The sequence below is a fragment of the Mirounga leonina genome, unplaced genomic scaffold, assembly GCF_011800145.1.
Source record: "Mirounga leonina isolate KUSES-001 unplaced genomic scaffold, KU_Mleo_1.0 Mir_101609, whole genome shotgun sequence".
NCBI classification, from domain to species: domain Eukaryota; kingdom Metazoa; phylum Chordata; class Mammalia; order Carnivora; family Phocidae; genus Mirounga; species Mirounga leonina.
The window spans coordinates 5,338,800-5,351,323 of record NW_023270164.1 but is presented as its reverse complement, the minus strand read 5'-3'; the positions used below and the strand labels follow the sequence as shown (position 1 = coordinate 5,351,323).

General features: G+C 51.4%; 1 protein-coding gene across 7 annotated transcripts in view; it reads left to right on the top strand.

The window, feature by feature from the left end:
• The window catches only part of BCOR (BCL6 corepressor), a 46,454-nt gene extending 35,707 nt beyond the window's left edge, over positions 1–10,747 (top strand). For 4 of the 7 annotated variants that reach the window (XM_035003084.1, XM_035003116.1, XM_035003103.1 and 1 more), the window contains 5 exons: positions 3,738–3,904; positions 5,079–5,224; positions 5,667–5,744; positions 5,947–6,103; positions 7,354–8,533. In XM_035003084.1, the coding sequence (XP_034858975.1) occupies positions 3,738–3,904; positions 5,079–5,224; positions 5,667–5,744; positions 5,947–6,103; positions 7,354–7,645 (840 nt within the window). In that variant the 3' untranslated portion in view covers positions 7,646–8,533. Of the gene's footprint in view, positions 1–3,737; positions 3,905–5,078; positions 5,225–5,666; positions 5,745–5,946; positions 6,104–7,353; positions 8,534–10,355 lie in introns of those variants that run through there. The other 3 variants (XM_035003075.1, XM_035003066.1, XM_035003093.1) reach the window with 2 other exon arrangements.
• The last annotated feature ends 1,777 nt before the right edge of the window (positions 10,748–12,524 follow it).

Below are 12,524 nucleotides of genomic sequence, written 5' to 3'. Positions count from 1 at the left end.
GTCAGATGAAATTGTGAGGTAATAGCCCACGGGGCAGAGGCATTTTTTATGCTGGCATCAGCCCTCTGGGAGTTGAATGGTGGAAATGAAAGGGGGCTCAGCAGGCTGAGTGTGGAGGTGTGGACGAGGGCTGCTGGGGCAGGGCCTGTGCTGGCCTGAGGGCTCGCGGGATTGGCCCGGGGTCCCGGCCCCCACACCCTGGCCAGCTGTGTGGGGGAGCCCTTCCTGGTGTGACCGCCTTGACCCCCAGGTGCCGCCCCCCCCCTCCCGCCCGCCATTATCTCCCTCCCCGGGCATGACTGGATAGGAAGTTCGGAGCAGTAGCGATTTCTTAGTTTGGGGGTAGTTTCGGTGGTCGGTTAAATGTGCTATTGCTTGTACCAACGTGCCTCTTCTGGAGATCTCTGGATTGCCTGGAGAGAACTCTCTGGAATGATTTTTAGTTAGGGGGGGTGAAATCCACATGGCAGCCAGTTGGCCTCCCGTGAGCTGAGAGCTGCAGCACCTAGGATGACGGGGCGGATACCGTACCCGCTGCTGAGCTAGACCCTGCGTGCCCAGCGATCGCTCCTTCGCTCGTGATTGGTCGTGGTTGAGAAGAGGGGCCTGGGCTCCTGGCAAACACTGGAGGAGAGGCGGGAGAGCAGGAGGGCGGGGCTCCCTGCTTCGCCTCTGATCTTGGCATTTCCAACAGTTGATCCATTTGGCACCGGAGACCTCAGGAGACGCTTGTTGGTCCTTTAAGGAAGTTTCCATTTTGGTTTTTGTGGATTTGTGGAACCGGTGGGTCTGAGGCCTGTACCAAGGACCACTTACTCGATCCGTGAATTTTTAAGCTACGTACCAGGCCTTTGATGGCACCTGAAGCCTTGGACATGTTTATGTCAGGACAGCTGGGGGGGCGGGGGGCGGGTTCCCTTCACGCCTGAAGTTCAGTATGTAAGTTGCATAATTGCCAGGTTTGACGGCGAACATTTAACTAGTGACTTTTAACTCCCGACTTTCTAGAATTTCGTTGGGCAGAATTTTAAATTGTTGGGATGATGGTCAGTTAGATTCGCAGTCTAAAGATTTGAAGTCTAAATCTTTGAAAGTTGAAGGGCAATTTGTTTAACCCCGGAAAGGCATGTTTTACGAAAGAACTGATTTGGGAGGGTCTTCCAGAAGTTAGTCTTTACCACTGTGATTTTCTGCTTAGCTAGAGATACTGTGTGTCATAAAAAGGCTGTCCGAGCTTTGTGTTGTGGTTATCTGGTCCTTAAGGTTCAGAAACACCCTCTGTGTTAAATAGACCACCTGCGTGGCTGGAGACACTCGAAGCTTTCCCTCCCGATAAAAAGGCTTCTGTTTCTTAGGCTAAAACGCCAGTGTGCAACCACATGCTTGTGCGTTTAGTGGTGATGGTTAAATTTTCTATGAATTGAATAAATCATGTTTTTAAAAAAGTTAATGAGGCATTTAATTAATTAACAATGTCGGGTTTATGGCCTTTATGGTTACATTTTGCGGTTAATGGCATTCGGCTTATAGCCGCTTAACAGAGAATTGTCCAATGAAAACAGTTTAATTTTGTTTGGAAATGGGTGGGCTGCCCTTCAAACACTCCCACTTCTAGTGTGGAGAAGAAGCCACGAACTGTGGTGGGTAGATAGATGTGCCCAGCCCCTTCGCCAGTGTCTCTGTGGCTGACAGCAGTGGCCGGTCTAGAGGGCGCTACCCCCTTCCCCCCGGCCCTCAGCGAGGAGGGTGTACTTGGCCAGCCCGCTTGACCCTAACAGACTGGGCCTCGCAGGATGCTCATTGCAGCTGGATTGGTCCCTCTCACAGGGGCCCCCTTGGGCCTTCTGAATCTTCCCCGCAGACCGGCTGCCGGAAGACTTGAGCTGTAGGTCTAGGACTCAATGTTCATTGAACTTGGGGCTCAACCTCTCTGGACCTCAGTGTCCCCAAGTGTGGAATGAGAACAGTACCACCTTCCCTTCCTGCTGTGCCGCAGGTTACTGTGGGGTAACAGGCGACATCCTCATCTGGGGAAACCGAGAAGTGCTATGAACAGCACAGGGCAGTTAGGGCGGCCCCGTGGGCGGCCGGGGCCTGCTGCCTTTCTTGCCACCCTCCAGGAAAGGAGAGTCAACTCACCCACCAGCTTGGCTGTCCTTTCCTTTCGAGGTACCCTCAAAGCAGCCCGGTAGCGACGCAGGCTTCCGGGTGAAGGCCGTAATTGTCAGAGCAAATAAACCCTGGGTTTATTTGGGACCCCAGGCAGGCCGCCGGGGCCCGGGGAAATTGATCTGCGCCCGGCAGTCGGTGGCGCTCAGACCTGCTCCCAGAGCCACGTGACGAGGCCTCTCCCTGGCTGGGGCACACAACTCATTAGCTTGCAGCCGTCCACTCGAGTCTGGCTAGTGAGGGCCTGCGAAAAGAGCAGCAGCTTCATGTGGTATCCTGGATACCAGGGCTCGGGGCAGGTGGCCTGGGAGCCCGGAGGATTGTGGGCTTTCTGGCAGGTTGGGCTCCGAACGAAGAAACGCATCTGTGGTGTGGGCATGCCTTCCTTCTTCCGCCTCCTGCTTTGGAGGGGAGCTGCCGCGGTGACCTGAGGCAACAGAACACCAGTGGCCGGGCTTACCAGCATGCAACATTAGGTTCACAGGGTGAGCATATGGAACATTCTAGTCAGCTCCCAACTAACTGGTCACTTTTGATTGATGGGGCCCAGGAAGGGCCCAGGAGGTTTGCAGAGCCCACCTTACATCTGCGGGTGGCTGGAATGACCCCTGTTTGGGGTTTAACAGATGAGTTATTTCAAAGTTGTCACAGGGAGGCCTGCTCTGACCCCGTCCACCTCCCCCTCTGCAAGTAGACCGCGTGTAGGCCAGCCCCGCCTACCCCCAGCTCTGGGAACCTGACAGCTCTCTGCTGGGCATGACTGGTGGGAAAACAGTGTCATGTGTTTTTTGGTGGCAAATGCTGTTCCGTGTGTTTGAAAACTTTCTTAATCAAGGTAATAAAACATTGAATAAATTACTGCTCTGCTTACCGGGAGCGGTTCATATTAATATTTTAACACGCCAAAGAAGTCAGATTAATAACAGTGACTCTAATGCAAACCGTTGACACAGAATACCTTCTGAGACGGTGGGGGGAACGGTGAACTTGTTTTATTTAGTTCTCGAGATGTGTAGGTTGCAGCGTGTGGTTTTTCGGATCCCTGTCATTAACTTAAGTAACTATGAAAATATTATATATTGATTCTGTTCCCAGGGGGGTGGCGCGAGGTCAAACAGAGGGTGAGGTTATCTGAAGCACTTGGTGTCCTTTCTCGATGTTCGATGTGGTGCAAAGAGAGTGCCTGTCTTGTACGCTACTTACCCTGTAAGCAGGAGCGTGGGAGGACCCGGCTAACCTAACCCACCATCCCTCCCCTCTCTACGTGAAGGAATGTTCTCGGCTGATTTAATCTCTGTGCATCGGTCATCCACGCTTTTATCTGGACTTGTGTTTCTCTCCACTACCACCTACTGAATGGACCCGTTGACTCCATCACACGTGCTCTTGCCACTTCACCAGCACGCCAGCCTCCCCCCCAGCCCCCCCCCCCACCGCCGGCCCACGCTGCTCGTGGGCTCTGGGCCCCGGGGGTGCATGCCCTCTGAGAGCAGGCACTGCCAGGCTATGGCGAGGTCGCCCTTGCAGGGCTCCTGGTGCAGTGGTCTGATGGCATGCCCCCCCCACAGGAGGTGGTCTTGTACTGCCTGGAGAACAAGATTTGTGACGTGAACCATCGAGATAACGCGGGTTACTGCGCCCTGCATGAGGCTTGTGCGAGGGGCTGGCTCAACATCGTGCGGCACCTGCTCGAATACGGCGCAGACGTCAACTGCAGTGCCCAGGACGGAACCAGGTCAGTGACGGTGGTTCTCGGGGCACGCGGAAAACCCCAGAAGGAAAAGTGGAGAGTGATAACCTAAGCACATTGATGGTGGAGTCTTCTAGAATGGAATCGAACAGACCTTTCTGGCAAACGTAGATGGAACTTTAAAAATTACTAAGGCTCCCCCGGACAGAAGGCCCTGAAGATGTCGGAGCCTGTGTGAATAACTGAGAGTGTTGCTTTTTAACCCCTGCACCCTTGGTCAGCATCTAGGAAATGGGCGTATTTAAAATACATGTGAATTGATAGTCTCAGGAATACAGACAGAGGGCCAACGGCCACTGGCTCCGTAGGAGCTGCCGTGTCCACCCACATCCCTGGGCCTGTCCCTTACCCTGTCCTTGACCTCGGGTCAGAGGCCCAGGTCAGAGTCAGCCCAGGCGTCTTTCCTGGTTGTGTGTGGGATGCAGCCGGGAGGCGGGGCATAGGGCTTTCCTGACAGGCATACAATTAGCCAGACCGCAAGGTATTTGGTGTCTCATGGTTTCCAAATAGCATTCCCTCAGGATGGGACTGCGGGCAGTCTTCTGACCCCAGTGGACACGGGCCGGAGAACTCTGTACCCTCCTGAGACCTCACCCCAGGGACTCTGCTCCTGGGCCAGAGGCGTGATTGTTCATCTCTAAGCTTGCTGACGTGCGGCTTTCTGGAGAGGCTCTGCTTTTTTTGTACCTAGTTTCTTTTTTAAAAAGGAGTAGGATTTTATTTATTTTTAACGGTAGAACAATTGCTTGATCTTTTGGCTTCCACAATGGTGTGGTTCTCTCCCGCCACCGTTTATGGCCCCCCCCGCCATAAATTCTTTTTTCCCCCAGTCTGTGTCACTACTTAAGTTCATTGAAAACGGTTTCTTTTTAGCTTGAGTTCCTCCTTGGGGCCTGGATTAAAATCGATTTGCATTTGAGAATTGGGCTTGAAATAGTCCCTTGCACCTACCTTGGAAAGGGTTACGTGTAGACCTAACAGTAGAGTGAGTCGTGGCTTGACCTCAGGCCCCTCGCCGTGCCTCCGTTTCCCTATCCGGATCGGCAGTGGCACACCTCGTTGGGGAGGGGTGTGCCTGGGAGGCTTGGCGCGCGCACATCCGGTTTCCCCCGACGTCAGAGGCTGGCACAGGCTTAATCCTGCGACGGGTCTCTCCTAGACCTCTTCATGATGCCGTTGAGAACGATCACCTGGAAATTGTCCGCTTGCTCCTCTCCTATGGTGCTGACCCCACTTTGGCTACGTACTCAGGTAGAACCATCATGAAAATGACCCACAGCGAACTTATGGAAAAGTTTTTAACAGGTACGACAAAGTTCAAGAAACAGTCTTAGGCCAGCCATTCAGATGGTTTCTTCACACACTTCTGTGCGGGGACTACCCCTCCCTCACGGGGCCCACCCTTCTTCGCCCCCAGTGACGCTTGCTGGGGAAAGTTAGTCTATCAAAGAACGGATACATAATTCAGAGCAGAGATACGTGCTGTCTTGTGAGGGCTGAGAAAATTCTTAGCTTGCCAGTCTAGCCTTTTTGGTGGGCCAGGGGCAGTAAGGGTGGTCCGTCTGTCTGGAAGGCAGGTGGACGGGTATGTAGGTCCGGTCCCATGTGGCTGAGAACAGGGAACTGGAAGCGCGCCCAGCTGTGGGGTAGACAGGAAGTGACATGCCCGCCCTCACAGGGACATGCCCCTACGGCGGTCAGCGTTTCATCCCCCCCAGCGGGCTTTATCTTGTTTTTCTCTCTCCAGATTATTTAAACGACCTACAGGGTCGAAGTGACGAAGACTCCAATGGCTCTTGGGAGTTCTATGGCAGCTCTGTGTGTGGTGAGCAGTTGTCCTTTTTTGTTCAGTGGCAAGTGAATGAGTTACAGAACATTTCTCTCTGGTGTGGGTGAGGGGTGGCGGGCAGTGGGTGCCGTAAGCAGGGCTGAGTTGGGCAAGAATTTTTAAAGAGTCCTCTCTTGACGATAGTTGACCTCTCACGGCAGCTTGCTGATTTCTTTCTCTCTTGTTTGCCCTCCATTAGAACCAGATGATGAAAGTGGATATGATGTTTTAGCGAACCCCCCGGGACCAGAGGACCAGGATGACGACGATGAGGCCTACAGCGATGTGTTTGAATTTGAGTTTTCGGAGAGCCCCCTCTTACCATGTTATAACATCCAAGTGTCTGTCGCTCAGGGGTGAGCATGGCCATCACGTGCTTGAGAACGAGCTGGGCTGCTGCGGGGGGGGGTGGCGGGCAGGAGTTAGAAGCCCCTTTCAGCAGATGAGGGTGGGTGGGTGAATGAATCCCACGAACCCCATGCTGCAGTAGATCCTTTCTAGATAAGGTGTGGAGGGGGGTAGTACAGCATGATCTAACTGCCCTTATCAGGGACCGCCCCCGCCAAGCCCAAAGGACATTGAATTCAGTGGCTGGAATTTCACAGAAGAGTTGGGGCAGCTTGGATCCTTAGGCCACTGAACTCTTTCGGAAGGGGTCTTCTTTAGGAGCCCCCCACGACAGGCCACCGTAGGGACCTTCCAAGGCACTTTAGGTCTCTTGGCCTCTGGTGATAGACCCCTTTCTCGTGTAAGACCGAAAAGAACATTATATGGTACCTGGGATCTTGAGTGTCATCAGATTTGGTTAGACCCAGTGTTGCCCCCGTGGCTGGGCCATTGGGCCGCAGATGACCAATCCCTCGGGGGCGTGTGCACGACTCTTCGGCTGTGGGTTGACACAGGTGCTTAATGAGTAACATCCTCCTCAGGCTCCGAAGTTGTAAACACGTCTGCTGCTACAGGGACATTTTATGCGTAATAGAAATCATAAAGTGTGGCAGGGTGTACGGAAGGAATGTAACACCTTCCCCCTCAAAGGCGTCACTCCCCAAAGCGCTGAGGGATGGGGGCGGAGGCGCGGGGAAGGGAAGGCAAGCCAAGCCAGCCGGCCTTCCGCGTTGATGATGCTCCGTTCGGGAGGGTCGGGGGAGGGGACAGGAGCGACCCAAGGGGCCTCGGCGAGCGGCTCCGGGGCTGGGACGCAGAAGGCTTCCCACAGCGACAGTAGCGAGGCGAGCGCCTCGGACAGTGGTGACCCGAGCTGTGGCCAGAGCCCAGTGAGCAGGTGTTCGCCTGTCAGCCTCGGGCGGCACCGTGGCACCCCGAGGTGAGCCCCCTTCCGAGGTGCCGTCCCTGCTCTCGCCGAGGTCGGCCGCTCCTCTGTCGGTGGTCGCTTAACAAATCCGGTCGCGTCCCGCGTTCTCGCCTCCGAAAGTAGATCTTCGAGGGATGGCGAGAACCGGGGGCGGGGCGGCGGTGTCCCAGCAGAAGTGACCGTGTCGTGTCCGTGCCCCGTCCCGGCCGGCCCGTCGGCGTGGGGGTTCCTAGCCCCGAGCGCCTTCAGGTTGGCCCAGAAACTCGAGCCACTCTCCCGTCTCGTTCGCAGGCCTCGAAACTGGCTACTGCTCTCGGATGTGCTCAAGAAGCTGAAAATGTCCTCCCGCATCTTCCGCTGCAACTTCCCAAACGTGGAAATTGTCACCATCGCTGAGGCGGAGTTGTACCGGCAAGTGTCGGCAAGTCTCTTGTTCTCCTGCTCCAAAGACCTGGAGGCCTTCAACCCCGAAAGCAAGGAGCTCTTAGATCTGGTGGAGTTCACCAGCGAGCTGCAGACTCTGCTGGGCTCGTCCGTGGAATGGTTGCACCCCAGCGACATGGCATCGGATGACTACTGGTGAGCTCGCCGGCCATGGACAGTGTGTCATAGTGTTAATCTTTGTGCATATGTGTCATAATACAACTATTTCTGTAAAGAAAGGACACTATTACATATGGAAATATCTCTTCTTTATATAAGAGAAATGACTCCAGTCAGAAGGACTTAGCAACATGTTGGTTTTTTGTTTCTGTTTTTGTTTTTCTTCTGGTTTTTTTTTTTTCCTTTTCAAACTTCTCAGCCCGTCTTTACGAAGTTGTTCCAATGTTTCTTTACTTTCCAAATGCACACCTGCCTTGGGATCTGTTCGTTTTTACTTGGAACATTAGTTTCTTTCCACTTCTTTTTTAAGGAAAAAAAAAAAAATGAGCAAAAGGAGCTGCACACTTGGACTCAGTGTCACACAAAACTGTTTCAAGTGTGGCCAGAACCACGTGGTTGGTTTGGGGACGTGAATTGGGTGAAGGCACTTGGTAATTGTTGTAACTTTATGTTTTGTTTACAGAGTACCTGCTCAGGCCAGGTAAATGCTATTGGATGTAATCCAGTAGCGTGTAATATAAATTCAAACCATATCCACACACAACAACTAATTGTATGAAACTTTTATATCCTAATTTAAAAGCTGTGAAATTAGTTTTCACGCATCAAACCGGATTGTTTATATGTTTAAACATTTTATGCTCTTATTTAAAGAAGACTTTGAGCTATTTTTTTCTGTACCCTGTAAAATATTGAAAACTAACATAATATGTTGAGGTTGCTTGAAAATGTACATAAAACTAAAATTTTCTGAATTGTGTGTTTATGTTTGAAATCTGTGTTTTAACTTTGTAAGTAAATTCTCTGCCTTTGTATTTATATTTTACAAAAATTTTCTTAAAAGGCAATAAACCTGTTGAGGAAAGGAGAAAACCGAAGTATCTTGTGTCCTATGTTTTCCTACAACATTACTGTTGTCACAGATGCTTTTTAGGCAGTGGTGATGGTCAGTTCCCCACAGAGGACTTCAGAGGAATTTATAGTCTCTGGAAACCAAAGCGGACCGAGGATACTCAGAACACAGTTTGGAGTCCTATCCTAAAAGCTCAGTATGTGGGCATACATCTTGATGTCTCTCAGATCCTTCTCTTCCCAGTTTTTTCTTGATGCCCAAGTACGCCCTTAACGTTGTCTTTGGCCATGACGGACTACGGTAACTCCATCATGGCCAACCCTACATCTTTAAGGAGCGATCCTTCCAGAAACCGAGGGGTCGCATCCATTCTCCCTCCAGACCTCATGTTTTTTTGTTACCTTTTACGGTCCAGGCCTGTAGTTTTGACCACCTTGCCACTCTCCTGCTCTTCCTTTTCCAGCAGTATCCATCTTCCTTTTCCAGCAGTATCCATGCTGGGTTCCCTCGGTTAGCACTCAGTTTCTCTCCCACGTCCTTTCACGTCCTTCCTTCACTGCGGAGCCTGGGAAGCTGAGAGCTACTAGCTCCGTTTGGAAGGCAGAGTGAGGGAGAGGCAACTTCTTGCTCTAGGAGCTGCCGACGAGAGCTCATCAAGACATGTTGGCCCGTTGGAGCGACTAGACCAGCCTTCCAACATCGGGTCTTCAGAAGCAGTCGGGGCTGTGGCGGCTGCTTTCTGACGCCTGGATGACAACCCTGGCAGATTGTTCTGGAACCCAGTGGTCCCTCCCAAAGATTTTATAAGCATGTGATTCCTTGTATCAAATCCATTGGTGCTCAGAATGCCCCGAGTGCTTTCTAGGCCTGCATCGAACGTGGAGGACACGAAGGCAGAGCAGATGGGGGCAGGGAGGAGGCCATGGAAATGATGTACTCAGGTGGGGTCTTGAAGCGTGCAAAGGGTGGGGTCGGCAAGCCTCCGCAGGAGCTGGGAAGGGGGACATGCAGGACCCCCGGATAATCTGGCGTGTGGAATGACAGAGCCCCTTGTTGGGGAAGACTTGGAGTACCATATGACATTTGGGATATGTCCTGAAGACAAAAGGCAGCCAACAAGTGGTTTTGATCTATTAATTCTTCCAATTAGAAAGAAATCCACTTTCTTTCTTTCTTTCTTTCTTTTTTTTTAAGATTTTACTTATTTATTTGACAGAGACCCAGCCAGAGAGGGAACGCAAGCAGGGGGAGTGGGAGAGGGAGAAGCAGGCTCCCCACCGAGCAGGGAGCCCGATGCGGGGCTCGATCCCAGGACCCTGGGATCATGACCTGAGCCGAAGGCAGACACTTAACCGACTGAGCCACCCAGGCGCCCCAAAAGAAATCCACTTTCATTGTTAAGAAAATAATCCACGCTGTGGGCTAACTGAACATAATTAAAAAAAAAAAACTGGCCCCCCCAAAAGTTATTTTGTTTAAAAAAAAAAAAGTAGAGGCGTCTGGGTGGCTCAGTCGATTAAGCGTCTGCCTTCGGCTCAGGTCATGATCTCAGAGTCCCGGGACTGAGTCCCGCTTCGGCTCCTTGCTCAGCAGGGAGCCTCCTTCTCCCTCTGCCTCTGTCCCTCCTCCCCACTCCACTTTTGCTCTCTCTCAAATAAATAATTTTTTTAAAAGATAATAAATAGATGTTGTTTTGACCAGAAAAGAAAGGAAAAACAATCCACACATTTCAGAAATAACAGGTTCCTGTTCTCCATCCCCAGCCACCTTTTCCGCCCATCCCCCACTCCGGTTTTAAAATGACTGTTTTATCATTTGTTGAATTTTTGTTTTTTAGGAAAAACGACAGTGAGAGTGGCAAAAAGGAAAAAGCAGATAGCAAGACCTGTCACACAGACCCTCAGGAGTAATTTAAGCAAAAAGAACTGGTGAGCTCAAACTCGGCTCCCCTGGGCCCAAAATAAAGCGAAGAAGAACACCAGGGCGTTGAGCTCGTTGTATTTGTATTTGGGCTGGAGGCAAACGGAGGGCCCGAGGCCAGCTGAGGTTCCATCCCGGATGAAGGGCATTTCTATTAATTAAGCCAAGAAGACAGGTGGGAGCCCCAGGTTTACGGGCTGGACGGGGGCGTAATGAGCTTGGTTCAGGAAACATCGGAGGCCGTGGTTCCTGCAGCTGGAGGAGCGTTATAGAGCATAAAGAGCATGTATTGCACGTGTGGAAACATGGATGAAGAAGGGCCAAAGCACTGACCACGGGTAAAGAGGAGGTGGGACAGGTGTAGAAGCTCCCCTGTGGGAATCGCGGGGACGTGGGTGTCGAGCACACCTCGCTGGGTGTAGACCGTGAAGATGCCATGTAAGACGCAGTGTGACCCGGAGACCCCCGTGGCTGCAGTGAGATCACAGGGAGGGTGAGTCAGTCCCTGCTCACCCTGGGTGGAGGGCAGCGTGCGGTTCCTTCCACTTCTGAAGGTGTCTCTGAAGGTGTCCTGTCCTCCCTCCCATGGCTGAACTGTGGTTGCGACCCCCAGAGCCAGAGCAGCCGCCCTTGACCGAGAAACGCGCTCCCAGTGGGGGGGGGCGGGGCCTGGGTCCCCGATGCCCTGGCGTGACAGAGCCCCCCGCCCAGCCCCGCCCTGCCTGGCTTTTATGTGGGACACTAGGAAGTGATGTCGAGGCAGGCCACTGTTAATTTTGAGTTTTTCTACTACTCCAGCCAAATCTGAGCTTCATATGCTTACCACCTGTGTGAACTTGGGCATGGTACTCTTTTAGCCTTGTTCTCTTTTGGCAAATTGGCCTACTAGTTGTTCATAGTAAAGGACCGAAGACATCTGAGTCTCTGTCAGCCGGGTTCTGGGTAAATGAACCAGTGCATCCGTGCAAGGGACTGGGGACCTGCTCTCTGAATGGCTTTAGAATGTTCTTCAGCGTAGATCATTAAATGAAAAGACAAGGTGAAGAAAAGTACGCACGGTTTCCTGCTATTTAAGATGGGGATGGGGAGTTAAGCGTAGACACATATCTGCTTTATTTTAAAAATGAAACACCTTTGAAAGAATGAATGCTTACATCTGGGGAAAATAGAACTGGCTGCAATCGAAAGAGGGTGGAAGCTATACATCTCTGAATTTCCTTATTGTATAGATTTGACTTTAGAGTTTCCATAGTTTTCTACTGTAAGCAATGCCTACAAATCAAAAAGCAACATGAAGCAAACCCGGCTTGTACCCAGTTGGTCGAACCGCCACACATTTCAAGAGACTTTAGAACACAATCAATTGATTATATAATCCTTTGTGGATTTACCCTGAGGACAGAAAAGGGCAAAAAACATTTCAAATTTGTTTTCAGTAATCCTATCCTTCGTGATGGTGTCCGCATTGTTATTCTGAGCCGGTCCTGTTTGTGTTGTGAGATAAAGCAAAAAGTATCTGTTGTTGTTGGGAACTGAGATTTTCAGCACAGGAGAAAGGAGATGCAAATGTAGGACTGGTGAGGTTGAATACCAATTACGCAGTCCTGAAACTGAATTAGAAGTAGTATCACTATGAAGTCATGAATTTTATCTTAAAAAAATATTTCGGGGCGCCTGGCTCAGTCAGCAGAGCACGACGCGCCTCTCGATCTCAGGGTTGGAAGTTCGAGCCCCACGTTGGGTGCAGAGATTACTTAAAAATAAAATCTTTTAAAAATATATTTCGGGGGTGCCTGGGTGGCTCAGTCGTTAAGCATCTGCCTTCGGCTCAGGTCATGGTCCCAGGGTCCTGGGATCGAGTCCCGCATCGGGCTCCCTGCTCAGCGGGAAGCCCTCTGCTCCCTCTCCCACTCCCCCTGCTTGTGTTCCCTCTCTCACTGTGTCTCTCTCTGTCAAATAAATAAAATCTTTAAATATATATATATATATTTCATAGCTCTGTCCACTGCTGAAAAGGCCTAGAAACAATGACCTATAGAAATGGACACCACTAGGTCCCACACTGTGGTTTCTAAATACCTTACCC